Source organism: Acomys minous (genome assembly GCF_964271855.1).
Source record: "Acomys minous genome assembly, chromosome: 9".
NCBI lineage: Eukaryota > Metazoa > Chordata > Mammalia > Rodentia > Muridae > Acomys > Acomys minous.
In genome coordinates this window covers 69,052,541-69,067,628 of record NC_140490.1, presented here as the reverse complement: position 1 = coordinate 69,067,628, position 15,088 = coordinate 69,052,541, and the positions used below count along the sequence as shown (strand labels likewise).

At 46.3% G+C, this 15,088-nt stretch overlaps 1 protein-coding gene across 1 annotated transcript; it reads right to left on the bottom strand.

Moving 5' to 3' along the window:
• Positions 1–2,197: 2,197 nt before the first annotated feature.
• Positions 2,198–4,204, bottom strand: ABT1 (activator of basal transcription 1). Its single transcript, XM_084794756.1, has 3 exons — positions 3,861–4,204; positions 3,153–3,352; positions 2,198–2,999 (listed from the first exon to the last, which is right to left on the bottom strand). The coding sequence occupies exons 1-3, from the start codon at positions 4,117–4,119 to the stop codon at positions 2,637–2,639; spliced, it is 822 nt and encodes a 273-aa protein (XP_084650882.1). The 5' UTR covers positions 4,120–4,204; the 3' UTR covers positions 2,198–2,636.
• Positions 4,205–15,088: the final 10,884 nt, after the last annotated feature.

Genomic DNA, 15,088 nt, shown 5'->3' with positions numbered 1-15,088 from the left:
CAGTAACCTTAGCTGCACAGACTCCCTAACTGCCTTATAAGTGGGGGGTCAGCCAACTTTTTCTGTTAGTAACTCCACACCACAGACTCTACAGCCAATAATAAAGTGTCAAGGCTGTAGGCTTTGATCTTTTCCAAACCTAATTCATTTGAGGCTTTCTTTTTCTTTTCTTTTCTTTCTTTCTTTCTTTTTTTTTTTTTGAGACAGGGTTTCTCTGTGTAGCCTTGGCTGTCCTGGACTCACTGTGTAGACCAGGCTGGCCTCAAACTCACAGCCTGCCTCTACCTCCTGAGTGCTGGGATTAAAGGTGTGCACCACCACACCCGGCCTGCTTTAATTCTTACACCTCCCTTCCAACCCACCTACCCTAGATAGGAGAAGGTTAATGGGAACAGAAGCAGACCTTTTTGGACTAAGTTCCTCAGAGCGATTTCCCTAGCACAGTCGGCAGGATTTCAGCAGACCAACAATTCAACCAAAGTTACTGCTGGAACCCGGAGAGCGTCTTGAAGTGGAGCAATGAACAGCCAAACAATACCAAGACTCAAAAAGCCCCCGCCTCCTGTTTTGGGAATATATATATATATATATATATATATATATATATATATATATATATATATATATATATATATCGCCTCTTAGAGTCTGTACTAGGATGTGTTTCAGCTGTCAAAAACCAAGCCCCCACAAGAGGTGGTTTGTCTTCTATCTGTTTTCTCACAAGTCTGTTCCCCATCCCACACTTGGAATCAAAACAAAAACATGTTCACATCCACTACACAAGGCCCTTTCTGAACCAGATGTCCCAGGGAACATGAACATCACAGCGCAGAGTCCTTAAGTCAAAGGAAGTAGTAGCTCCACTTGCATCCACAAGGCAGGGGCCTTGACCCCCAACTCTGGAAACTGGCAATCTATCTACAAGGTAAAAAATGCTCATAACTTCCCAGTCTTGTTTTTGAAGCATCTCTAGCAGATGTAAACATGTTCCTAAATAAGAGATTTGATGTGCAGAGTAGGCTTACAGACACCCAGATGGACATGAAACTCTGCCTTTTTTTTAGCTGTATTACTCTTTAGATTGAGACCTTCCCGCCATGCCTTCACTGTCACAAACAGATGATACCTTCCAAATTGGTTGTCAAAGCAAACATCATAGTTTAGTGAAGTGGAGAATGTATACTTAGGATTTGTATAAACCTCTCCTCACAGCAACTCAAAGATTTAGTGACTAGTTATTTACGAAACTGAAGCCTTAAGAGACAAAGAAAAAGTTGGAGCTGCAATCATGGTAACACCAGGGAAATAAGCACCTGCAGTTACTGTAAAACAGGAGATGACACACGCCGCAGCTCACAGAAGCGGAGCACCCAGCAGTGAAGCCAGCCTGACAGTTTGACTTAACCTTGAAGGAGAAATGAACTTGAGCCTGTGAGGAAGGGAGTGAGGGGCCAGGGGTTCAAGGTGCTGGGAGAGAAGTTTCGGAAGGTGCGGAGGAAGGCAGTCCATGTGACGGAAGCACAGTGTAGGCTGCACTGAGGAGAGGGAGTGGATCCAGGAAGGGTTGACACTGGCAAAATCTTGTTTATCGTGGATGTAACAGTATCTTTCTCACTACAAATGCTGCTTTTATACCAAAATAAGTCCTGGACATTTTAAAAGATAAGGTTCATGAAAACTTATAAACTCCTGTTCAAGATAAGGAATTTATCCTACAAAGAAAAGGCACATAAAAGCCGGGAGTGGTGGTACAGAGGCAGGCGGATCGCTGTGAGTTCAAGGCCAGCCTGGTCTACAAAGTGAGTCCAGGACAGTCAAGGCTACACAGAGAAACCCTGTCTTGAAAAACAAAACAAACAAACAAAAAAGGATAATAAGTTATTATCTTATCTATTAACTTAAGAACTTTGAAGCAAGATTTGTTAACACAGACCTGTCCCCCAGCTACTTGGGAGGCTGAAAACAGGATTTCAAGATCAGGGCCTACCCGGCTCAAGGCTAACCTGAGCAACTTACAGAATGAGCTCAAGGCTAGCCTGAGCACTTGAGTGAGGCCCTCTTTCAAAATGAAAACTGTATAAAGAGCATTGGGATCACATCTGCTAGATATGTGCTCAAGTAACTGAGTACCATGTGTGGCCTCTGAAGAAGCTGGAACTTGCTGGATTGATTCCCACCTGAATAACAAAGCATATACAAATAAATTATTTTTTATTTTCAAATAAAAACATCAAAATTGGGCTGCTAACCCAATTCCTGTTAATTCTGCCCGTACCACAGAGAACAAACACCACAGACCACACGGGCTAGCCTTTGCTATTCTAGCGGAAGGCAAGTCCACTCTTCCAGCCAGAACTCGTTAGGAGCCCACTGAGGAGGAGGCAGGCAACCAGAATTCAAAATGCAACAGGAAACTATAGTAGTCATCATCCTGCATAGTACAAGTAAGAGTCTCAGCCCGGCACGTATAGGATTTGGTCACAGCCAGTAAGAGGCCAACAGCAAAGGCTTTTGACATCACTCTGTGGAACAGAGAGAAAATATCTGCCTAGATGGTTACACTCTGCATGAGACAGGGCAGAGGAGGGCAGGGCTGGTAGGCACAGCGACTTTTTCTCCTATCAGGAGGCTGGCTATGGCTCTTCCTTGCTCTCTGTAGGAGGTGGCGCTCCGAAGATCCTGGCAAGGAGTCCTCTGTTGGATCGGGCCTGGTCCTGGGCAGTGGCAAGCCGAGCTCGTTCCCGCCCTCCTGGCCTTGCTGCTTTGCGAGCTCTCAACTCCTGCTCAGTGGGACGTTGAGCAAATGTCCAGGAGCTATTTGGGCGAGTGGCGTCGCCATCAGCTGCCAGGAAGCGTTGTCCCCGTTCTACACTTCGAAGATAGAAGTCTGTCTCCCGCTTCGCTTGGGCGACCTCTGCTCTCAGGCGCTGCCTGCGTACCTGGCGCTCAAAGGCAAGGTGTTCGCTGAGGTGGGACCAAGTAAAACGATGCAAATACTGCCGGCAAGAAAACAAGAAAAGGTCACGGACAGGGAAGACTTGGACAGGAGAGGAAGCTGGGGGCTGCTTAGAGCTAGCAAGAAGGATGGGGTTCCTGGGCTAGAGCTGAAGGAAGAATCAAAAGTGTGGCAGAGAAACCTGCACCCTCACCTTGAGGTTCCACAGGTCATAACGGAAGGGACTGCGCCTTCGGGCACCCATGGGCGTGTTATGTAGACTGGCTGCCACTCGCTTAGCTATGCGCTTGTCGCGGAACTCTACCCAGCCTTCGGTATAGTCTTTGCTGTATTTAGCTGCCTTCTTTCCTCCCGCGGCCGCTGCTGCCTTCTTTTTTCGCTTCACAAAGCGGTCTGTGGGCCAAAAACAATGGACGTCCTCATCAAGCGCCCACTGAGACACACCTCCGTTGGACCAAGTCCAAACCTACCTTGGGTATTACTTTCACAGTTGTTGATGGAAAAGGGCTGTCGGTAAGACGAAGGGTCTACTCATTCCTTTCTTCAAATGATAACTCCCCGAACACTAAGGGCCGCACCAGTTCCCACCCCATTCCCAAACTGTGCATGTCAAGAGGTGGAAGAGGCTGAAAGAAGCTAATCATGCAGTGTTTCGGGAATTACTTGAAATTCGGGGTACCTTTCAGGCCTTATTACTACACTTCATCCGCCCGTCTTCTCCATTTTCCTCTCCACCCCCACCCCCGCCCGATCCCCGGGCCCGCGCCAGCCTCCTAAGAGGCTTAGCAGCTAGCAGGAAGCCTGAGCTTCCAAAAGCCAGCACCCCACGCCTCATCCGTGTACCGCCAGGTCGCGCCCGCCTGCCTGTATCGCCACCCTCTCCTTTCCATGTAGGGCTTACCCTCAGCCTGGAAGAAAACGCGTCCCACCTCCCCGTAGGCGCTGAGCAGGTTGCGTACGTGCAGGGGCCGGAATCGCGGCGGGACGTGGCCCAAGTACACGATCCCCGGAACTACCTTCTTCTTCCTCTTGCCGCCGCCGCAGGCCGTTTCCTCAGGCTCCTCGGGCTCCTCCGCTGAGACTGCGTCCAGCTCTGCCTCTTCCTGCAGGTCTCCCGCCATCGCCTCCTTCCGATCCTCCACCAACCCCGCAGCTTCCATGACGGCGGATATGAGGAGCACGAGAGCCTTAAACCTGTCGCTACCAGGTGACGCAAATCCGGCGAGTGGATCTGTATTCCCGAGAGACGTAGCCTGTGACGTAATTAAGTGGCGCCGCAGACAACGCAAACGCGTCTGGGAATACAAGAGCCAGATTCCGGGTTTGGGGATTGACCCGGAGGGCGCGAGGGGCGGGGCGGAGCCTCAGAGTGTAGGACGCCTCCGCTGCGCGCCGTCCTGACCTGGGGCAAGCTCTCGCAGATTATCTTTAATTTCTTTGATGTGTCCACATGTTTTTGCCAAGCGCGTGACTGGGGCCTCTCCGGGGTTTTTGCATTACAGCGCTGGGAGGCCGGGTCTCTGCGCCCGGGGACAGCGCAGTGGCAGCGACTCAGCCTCCGTGCCCAAGGCCAGCTGGTGACGCTCCAGCGATGCTGCTAGAAATCGTGGGCCAACTGTCCCTTCTGCTTTGGGAACGGAGCCCAGGGCGAACCTGAGGACTTAAGTTTTCCCTCGCCGAGGCCCAACGTAATTTCTTACCCTCCATCGCCACGAAACTTAGAGAAGACAGAAGCCGGGGAAACTGTCCTCAGGTTCCGGGCGTTATCTGAAAAGCTCAGGTGCGTCAGGAGCCTATTAGCTAAACCCGAGTTTGTTTTTGGAGCTTTCATTGAAGAGAGCTTGCTGTCAGTTACCTCTGCCCCTTTTTTGAAAAGTGGGTGTCGGGAGAACAGACTCCTTCTTTTAATTTTTAACTGACTACTTCACCAGCAATGGTGACCCCTGAGAGCTCCTCACAGAGTTACTTCAAAACGTTGGGAACTGGGGAAGAGACAGTCAAGAGTGTCTCGTGTGATGGCTAAATGGCAACACTTGATGTTGTTTCTCTACTTTGTATGTGCTTGAAACTATTGTTAATGAATTATTTAGACATATTAAGTGCTAAGTAAACCTAGAGTGGTGGCAACCCTGTAATCCTCAGTTCTTGGGAGGTGGAGAAGAAATGACCAGCCTGGGCTACAATTAATATATTTTAAAAGTACAAACATAGGGTCGTGAAGAATCATTTAGTCACCAATTGAATGAACGTGCAAAATCGTGGTGCAAGGCATGTTTTCACTGTTACACTTCTTGGGGCCTGCCTATTCTGTTTCCTTATTTCACCTCTACACTGTCCTTTAAATTCCTAGGACCCCAACCCTGATGAGACCTTTTTAAAAAAGGCTACTCCTTCGAGCCGGATTCGAACCAGCGACCTAAGGATTACCAAGGTGCTCCTCTACAGTCCTCCGCTCTACCAACTGAGCTATCGAAGGAAGACATGAGTGTACTACTCAACATTTGTAAAATAGCTGGTGGATTTGTTCCGACTCGTTTTTGAAATAGATTATAGAGGAGTGTTTTTTGAGGTATGAGGATATTCTAAAAACAAATTTAGCTAGTAATAATCACTCACCAGGTGTTTAAGAACACGTTTGAGATATGTTTTTTTAATGAAGTGTTTCACACAGATTTCCAAAGGAATGCCCATGTACACTTACAGACAGGCCTATGCATCCCCGCTGTGGCACTGCCCCTGCTGGGCTGTCCAGCCTTAGCACCTCCTTTTCCTATTAAAACTGAGTGCAAATGGCAATGATACCAAAAAGAGACCATTCCATCCTGAAGCAGAGCTAGTCCCCAGTTCACCAGAGAAACTCGAGTCTCCTTTCTGGACAAGGAAACCCAGAGGCTAGACACAGATGCACGAGACAGAAAACTTGAAAGGCCCTTGGCACGTACGAAAGGAGAGGCACATTACTATTTTGTAGAATTGTAGTAGGGCAAATAAATGATACATTACACATACACCTCAAACGGCAAGTTTAGCCATTTCATTTTTTAAGTATGCTGCCATGCTTGACTAACAAGCACCTGCGGTGCCATTCAGTTTCTTAATCCTAAGGCAGAAAAATGAGAGCCATTGAGAAAAACAAGACGCCATCTAGGGATATTTTTATGGAATGTATTATGAAAAGTTTGGATATTATAAATTATATGTATAAAAATCTTTCTGGCATGTTCATCTATAAAAGAGCTCAGTAAAATTAGGGGTTTAAATCTCTTTGTATGCCTAAACTTGACTCTCCTCCAAATCTTCTAAAGATTGTTAATTAGTACTGGCATTTTAATTACATTTTATTACTATAATTTGACAATAGGCTCTAAAGGTCAACATCAAAACATTCCTCCTTCGAGCCGGATTCGAACCAGCGACCTAAGGATATCAGCAATCACCTACAGTCCTCCGCTCTACCAACTGAGCTATCGAAGGGACATATCTAGTCCTTTTTGATTTATGATATAGCTGGGGGGGGGGTTGTTTTTATTCATTTAAAAAGCAATCATCAGGAAAGTCTTTTAACACACTAGAATATTGCCACCATGGCACTTGTCCTATGGTGTTGCCCTGTCTCTTTAGGGCCTCTTAATTAAAAATGAGAAAAAATGACGGTGAAATCATAGACACAGAATACCATCCTGTAACAGCAATTGCCCAGTTCACCAGAGAAACGCGTACTTTCTCTTTTCTGAAGAACAGGAAAAATCAAGGATGACACAAATCTTGAGAGGCTTTTAGTTTGGGGTCTGTTGCTGCGTTAAAATACTAGGACCAAGAGCAACTTGAGAGAAAAGGGTTTATTTGACTTACACGCCTTGATCACATTATAAGGGAAGCCTGGGCAGAAATTCAAGCAAGGCAGGCGTCTAGAGGCAGGAAGTGAAGCAGATAACACGGAGAAGTGCTGCATCCTGGCTTGCTCAACGTGGTTGCTCAACCCACTTTCTTAAACAACCCAAGGCCACTTGCCCAGGGATGGCACCACCCACAGGGGGCTGAGCAATTCCACGTCAATCATCAAAACGCCCCACACTTGCCTTAGGCCATTCTGATAGAAGCACTGTCAAACTGAGGTTCCCTCTTTCAGATGACGAGTGTGTGTCAGGTTGACAAAAACTAGCCAGTGCAGCGTGTTTTTAGGATTGGAGTGGCCCATGTTATATTGCACAGCTATACTAGCGCAAATAAACATCGCATACACCTCAAACTTAATCATTAATTATGAAAAGCTAGGAACGGCAGCTGCAGAGGAAAGAAAGTGGGGAGGTGAAGGAAGGCTGTAAGGAGCTCCATAGCCTAGGTGCACCAGAAAGCCTCTAAGAAAGAAAAACCAAAACGCATACATCAACAGCACAAACAGAAGCTGCGGACATTGACGAGCTCTGCCTGAATTCTCCTGCTTCAATCTCTCCGAATTGCTGGGATTCCGGGTGTGGGTCTCTACACCACCGCTCGTCCCGGTAGTGGGGGAGGACAGGGTAGTGGGGAGGACCCCACGCCGACCTTTTCTCAGTCCTACCGGCCCAGGTGAAAGGACCACACATTTTTTAGGCATGCGTAGATGTGGGGTGGAATGCGCTGGGGACACACTGTAAAACTGACTGAACTGATGGCTTTGGGGGAGAAACGGTAAGTGACGTTTTGCTTTGGGGTATTCTTGGCATGGCCACATAAAATTCTTGCTGTCGAGACCAATAGCTGTCTCATCTATCTAATTCCTGGTTAAAAAGCTTTGTGTTGAGATCAGGAAATCAGTCAGCAGGTGGGATGGCCCAGGATCCTAGGTTAAGTATAGACCCTTGCGCTGTTTAAGTTATATCTACACGGTCATCAAAACAGTCGTCCTTCGAGCCGGATTCGAACCAGCGACCTAAGGATACCTCAAGGGAAGGTCAACGTCCTACTACAGTCCTCCGCTCTACCAACTGAGCTATCGAAGGATATGAGATAGGGTGTCCTTAGTAAGATTATGGGATCTCTATTTTGCTCTGTTGCTATATTTTTAAGGTAATTTCAATGATGCAGATAGTTACATGGATACAGATACGCACACGCGCGCGCACACACACACACACACCAAAAAAACTAGTACAATTCTCTGTCCTTGGCCCTCTCCTAGATACTCTGTAGCCTACCTGCCCTTTCTGATTACTTCTTTTCTCTTAGCTGTGTCTAGGGTTGATAGATAAATGATAGGGTTGCATTAAGTACGAGACAACCAAGGAAGCCAGTTGCGGGTTGTGGAGAGCAGTGGCTGGTGTATTTTGGTGCGCTGGTATTGCTTCCTGGAAGTCAGCAGGTGATACCATTTAACAGCTGCCAAAACTTCAGTGTGGCTGTCAAAGGTAGCCTTCATCTTAGACCGCGTCTGAAACTGAGAGTTTGGGAGTTAACACCGAATCCAGAGTTACTGGAACCCCAAACTTTGTTCCTGCTGAAGTCCTCGAGTAGTCACACCCAGCAGATGGGAGCGGGCTAACACTCGCTCCTGTCATTTGAAGATTAAATAGAGACCAGACTGGGCAGATTCTGTCTGGTGAGGACTGTAAGGAATAACCAAGAGAGAAAAATCAAATGTTAAGGGTCTCTAAAGACCCGGGAAAGGCCTGGGGTGGGCACCTTGCACAGCTCAGAGACATAGGATTTGTTTTTGGGGTGTGTTTCTTTTTTTTTTTTTTTTCCTTTCCTTTTCCTATTTGTCCGTTTATTTATTAATATTTACAGGATCTTGTTTTCTAGCTCTGACTGGCTGCTACTCATGACATAGCCCAGACAGGCCTCTAACTCAGCCCACTGGCCCCCAGCTTAGATACACCACCCCACAACTGGCTTTAGAATCACTGATTTAAATGTTTCGCCTTCTCCCTTTCAGTTTTTATTCTCTTGCTCTGATTCTGTTGAGATTTTAAAAATGAACCTTAAGTCCACAAGAGGAAATTTCTTTTGATGAACTTTCAGGACAGAGGGTTGTTGGACTTGCGCTATGCAGTAGTGACCTCATCTGCTAGTCTTTCGCGCCCCCTGCTCACCACCACAGTCCTGTCTAGGACCTAGAAACCCTAGAAACCTTGCCTGATACTGACACTCCCTAACTCCATAAGGAAAACAGCATTTACTTTTTTTCCCCTTTTCAAAGGTTCTCTTCTCTGAAACCATGTATGTATCCGCTTCTAGCCTAATGTGGCGAGACATTCCCCAAAGAAGGCAGGGGGTTCATGACTTCAGGGTCATCCTCGACAACGCAGTGAATTTAAGGCCATCGAGGGCTACATGGCTCTGCCTTAAAATGACCAGCTTCTGAATATTTACTTTAGAAAAGTAATCTTTTAAAAATATTTTAATTTATTCATATTACGTCTCAATTGTTATCCCATCCCTTGTATCCTCCCATTCCTCCCTCCCTCCCGCTTTCCCTAGAAAAGTAATTTTGAAACTCCTCGAAATAGTACCAGCAGAAACCACTGGGAAGAGAAATTAACCAAGATGAATGCCTGTTTTTGGCCATGTAGCCATCCCCCCACCCGCCGCCCCCCAGTGATAAAGAAAGAAAGGAAGAAAGAAAGAAAGAAAGAAAGAGAGAAAGAGAGAGAGAAAGGGAAAGGGAGAGGGGGGGTGGGAGGGGGGGGGAGAGCATCGAGCATTCGTAGAGCCATAGTGACCAAAGAGTCGGTTTCTGGACCCAGCTGTGTCGTCAGTTAGAAGTTAGAGGACTGATTGGGAGCCAAGGAATGGGCCAAAGCCGAGTCTTGCGGCCTGGGATCCCACACTTGTCTTTCTCGGCCTGATGCTTAATTTCCATCTGGCGTCTGGCTTCTGTACACAGGGTGCCTGGATGGGCTTCCCGTACACGCCCCTGTACCCTCCCCACCCCGCCCCCCAGCAGAACAGGCGGTACTGCCCGTCTCTGTACAGTGCGGAGTTACCGCCACCACCAGGCCACAATCCCACACTTTTAGCTTCTGTTTTGCTGTGTAACCCAAGCTTGCCTTAAAGAGGAGACCTCTTGCCTCAGAACTCCTTTTTTTCTCTTCTCCTGCAGTTCTGGGAACACCACACTCAGCCCACGAAAATCTTCCTTAAATACTATATTTCACCTTCTTCGTTTCAGTTTGTATCATCTTGTCCGGATTTCCCTAGATTTAAAAACAAAACAAAAACATTAAAGCGCCCCACCCCCTCAACAAAAAACCAAAAACAACAAACTAACAAAACGGATCGAAACTGCTAACGAGTGTTGAAATACATCGAGATATTAAAAAGGAGGAACTCAGCATAGGCTAGACACCGGATGGGGAATTAGCTCAAATGGTAGAGCGCTCGCTTAGCATGCGAGAGGTAGCGGGATCGATGCCCGCATTCTCCAATTTTTTATCCTGCTGAGCAACTAGCCTTATCTTTTCCGTGATATTTTGCTAAAGCTGGAGCGGCTAACTCCTTCACTTCCAGATGCCTGGAAGGGCCCAGTTCCAACCACTCGCCGTCCTCTAGGAAATGCGCGACTTCTTTGAGATTTCTTTCACGACCTCACGATCTGGAGTTTTGTTACCGTCGAGGGAATTTGCAGTAGTTATGTGCTAATATTACCCCCACCACCACCCTCACCCCCGCCGCGTATTTCCCGTTTCCCTAGCAAGTTCTCACAGCTGAAAGCAAACAGATTCCTCTTTCTTTAATGAGACGAGGAAACATTGGTGTGCTTGAAATCTGGGTCGTTTTCTTATTTGCTTCAGTTCAATTACTGGTGCTGGAATATCCCGGAATGCCGTCCAAAATATGGAAAGAAATGTATTACTCTATCTGGGTTCGAACTTACAGTGCCTTGCAGAAAAGCCTAGTCCAGGACTATCTAGTATATTTTATATCTGAGCACCAAACATTATATTTGAAAAGAAAATTAGACTTTTTTCTATTGCTAGCAGCTCACTTTCAAAACACAGAGTCATCAGGAGGTGCCAGTTCAGACCGGTCTCCATCTACCCAGGCCTAGTGGTTTTTCGTGCTGGTAATTTAAATAGTTATGATTTACACCAAAAATTGGAAATAATTTGCTTAAAGAATAAAAGATCTAAAACAAAAAAGAATAAAAGATCTGACATAGGGGGTGGAAGGTACAAGAAACTGCAAAGCACAAAACTCTTGGACAACTTCGACATACTGAACTAAAATCTTGGTCACCCACTGTCTTATTTGATACTAATCTCTCGTGGGCATTCTTCCACCGGCATCTAAGATTACATTTTTGAGAGCAAGAGTAGCTGAATTAGCACAAAATTAGCAAATCCGTTTTACTGATACCTGAGATTTCCTTTGATTTAATCTCCTTTCACATTCCTCCCGTAAAATTGCCGTTTCTCTCCAAGCTGTGGCTTTCTGTTTTGTTTTTGAGACAAAAGCTCACTTGATGGCCACGGCTGGCCTGCAGCCTAGCAGTGTTTTAAAAGCCCTTGCTGCACAGTAAAATCGCCCGCGGAACCTTTGAAATTAGCATCGCCTAGGTTGTAAAATATCTCCAGGTGATTCTGATATGCACCAAATTTCCCCAGCTGCTCGAAACAAAAACAAAACAAAAACAAAAACCCAACACGGTAACGTAATTAAACCGAGAAGACTGAGGGGACCTGAGTTTGTTCCCTTCGCCGTCTGCAGGCGGTAGAGATGCCGAGCTGCGGGCTGCCGAGCACGCTCCGGGCACTGGGGGGCGCGCGTGCCACACCGATTGATGACCCACGCGCCCCACGCCGCTCCCGGCGTCCGTGGGTCGAGGGCTCACACCGGCTCCACGTTCCCCGGTCGGTCCCCCTTTCCCCGAGGTCACAGGGATCTCCAGGTGCGGGATTATGTCATCTATGACGTCGAAGCCCGCTTACGAGTGTTAAAATTCACTACAGAAAACAATTTCCGAACTCGTATTCACTGCGTACGGAGGACAGTGTTAGGCTGAGTAAAATATTGAAGGTGTTGCTCAATTCTCTTGCGCAGTAAAACCGCCAAAACAGAGGACTCCTTCGAGCCGGATTCGAACCAGCGACCTAAGGATGACCAGAATTTACCACTACAGTCCTCCGCTCTACCAACTGAGCTATCGAAGGATCCATGCATATCTTTATTCCCAGTGGGGATACCACTACCACTACCACAGCTGCGTGAGGTTAGAGCTGATGTTTTAAGCAATGTGGGAGTAACAGCTGCCTCTTTAAATTTTTATCTAAGACTCGGCGCCTCTTCAGTGCCAAATTTTTGCAGCTTAGTACCTTGGCTCCTGAAGAAAACGGTAGTTTGAAAACCAAGGAAACATAGTAAGGACTTTGCGAGGACCAATTTTTATTGTGGTGAATTTAAACAGCTCCTTTTGCTTCGTTTATCAGCAAAATTTGAAACGTGTTAACCGGCAGTTGCAGCAAAACTATGTGTCTGGTCCGGATGTTAATTGCCTACGCCTTCAATCCCAGCACCCGGGAGTCTGCGGCAGAGAGATCTCAGTGAATTCGTGCCCTAGCCTGGTCCACTTAGTGAGCTCAGGGCCAGCTAAAGTGAGCGTCTGTATAAACACAGGAGCCATAGGATAGGATAGGATAAAAATGGGGGGGGGGGGGAGAAAAAGAAAGAAAAAGTAAAAGCATACCAAAATGTCCTTTTAACGGACATTGGTCTTTGTCAGTTAACACTTAATTAACATTAATTCTTAATTTTAAAAACTATCAAGGTGAAATTAATATAGTTTTAAATTATCAGTCTCCACACTAGGTCTAAGTAGGATTCAAATGCGAGGAGCTCCGAGTGGCTCTAATTCTTCTTTGTTAATGACACATCTTCTAATTCTATTAGAGATCATTCATTGTGTTGCTCTCAATAGAGTCACACAGACAGGCAAATAACCCTGCATCCCTAACAAGACCCCTGCGGGGCAATGGAAGAGCTCTCTGCTGCTGTTCAGTGTTTTGTTGTTTTGTTTGCTTGTTTCCCTGAACAAGACTAAATAGCAGGCTATTACTCACTTAGCTGAGCACTAACCTCTTCAAGTCTTCACAAGATATAGGAGTAAATTAAATATGACGTTCTATCTCTTCTCCAAGCCCAGATGGTTGAACGGGTTATCTTAGTTTTACCTTATTGAAGGTGTATTTAATATTGCCCATTTTGTCTAAATACACTTCCAGAGGCTCAAATTCATGCTTGTTGTTTAATCTAAAATCAACTATGGAAACTCATAGCATAACTCATAGCCTTACCCCTCAGTGTGGCTGGATTTGGAGGAAGGAAGTAATTAAAATTAAATCAGGCTAAGAAGACTTCAGGCCAGATCTAACAGGATTGTGTCCTCGAAAGACCCTCCAGACAGCCAGCGCTTTGAGCATAGACTTGCTTGTCTCCCATGAGGAAGAGCATCAGCCTTTTTATTTAAACCACATGTAGCCCCCTAATTACAGAAACTTGACATACACTATGGCTTAGAGCGTTGGAGGTTAAATTCACTGGCTAGGTTTGGTTCCCAGTCTCACTGTGTACACTCCAGCAACGTCACCAGATCTAGAGATTCCATCCGGACAGTTTACAATACGTGGCTGAGGAGCTTAGCTGCCTTTCCGAACAGGTAGCAGACGGATTGTTTTTGTTCTGTGGAACAGCTGCGATATGGAATGCCGTGACATATAAAATGGAGAGACAATAACACCCAGGTTCTTAGGTTTAAAAAAAATGGGGGGGGGCGGGGGGAGGTGTGGACGGGACGGGGAGGGTGACTGTGCACTCAGAGGTGGAGGTCTTGAGTGCAAATTCCACGGCCTCCGGACAGATGTAATGAGGCGCTGAAACCTGAGCAGGTTTTGCAATAATGTAACTGTTATCATTTAACCCCCTTTACTTTGCACAGTAATGGGTATGTTGAGAACAACTGAAAATGCTTTAGACCACACAGTTATGTTTCTTGCTATAAACTCATGAAGTTGACATTCTCCCTGTGCAAGAACTGAAAGGAGCGGGCTATGCGGCTGACTCAGCCTTCCTGCCTGACGCGTCGCTGCCTCCCTGCCACGGTCCATCACCTGCCAACAGCCGCCGCCGCCGCCTCCTCCTCCTCCTCCTCCTCTTCCTCCTCCTTCTCCTCCTCCTCCGTGGTTTATCAAGAAGAGAGAGAGGGGGAAGAAAAGAGAAAAGAAGGGGGGGGTTTAGGAGAAGAAGAAAGATCAAAACAGAAAGAGAAATGGAAGAGAGGAAAACAGGGAAGGAAGATGGACACAAGTGGATAAGAATGGGAAAGGAAAGGAAGTGTAAAGTAAGTGGAACATAGGGCGATAATTTCCTGCAATATTTTTACTATTAGAGTTTCATTTTCTCTCACCTAGAAAACAAGTATAAATGACAAAATAAAACCTAAAATCATATTTCATGACCACCTTTAGGAAGTGGAATACATATTAGCCTACTGCGAAGCGAACTACAACATGTGCCCGGCTAGCTCAGTCGGTAGAGCATGAGACTCTTAATCTCAGGGTCGTGGGTTCGAGCCCCACGTTGGGCGCAAGTTATATTTTGGTGAGGATTCAACTTTTTAATATATCATTACAAGGTGATTCCTCACTGCCAAGGAAAAACTTTTCGAGGCCCATAACTTTTACGAAGTCAGTTCTAATTACCACATCGCCGGGAGCGGCCATAGCACCAAAGGCTGTATCCTGCCGCTGTACAGCTTTTGCAGAATCTAGTGTCCTTGGCTTTGGATGGCGCAGAGACTGAGACCGACCGATTGGAGGGAAAAACGAAAGTCAAATCTGAAAGCGATTGGTTTTAATTAGAAGAGAGTTCAAAATACAAACTGAAACCGAGTGCATAGAAAGAACTTACTTGAAAAAAAAGATTTTTTTTAAAAAAGGAAAAAAAAATCACGCGGCTCATGATTAATGAGTACTATTAAAATTTAAATTTTCGAAATTCAACGGCTGGAAAGACAGCAAAAACTGGGCTCGTCCGGGATTTGAACCCGGGACCTCTCGCACCCTAAGCGAGAATCATACCCCTAGACCAACGAGCCAGACAGAAGGAAAGTCTCACAGGAGAAAAGTCTCTTCGTATTTAACAAACTATTTTTGT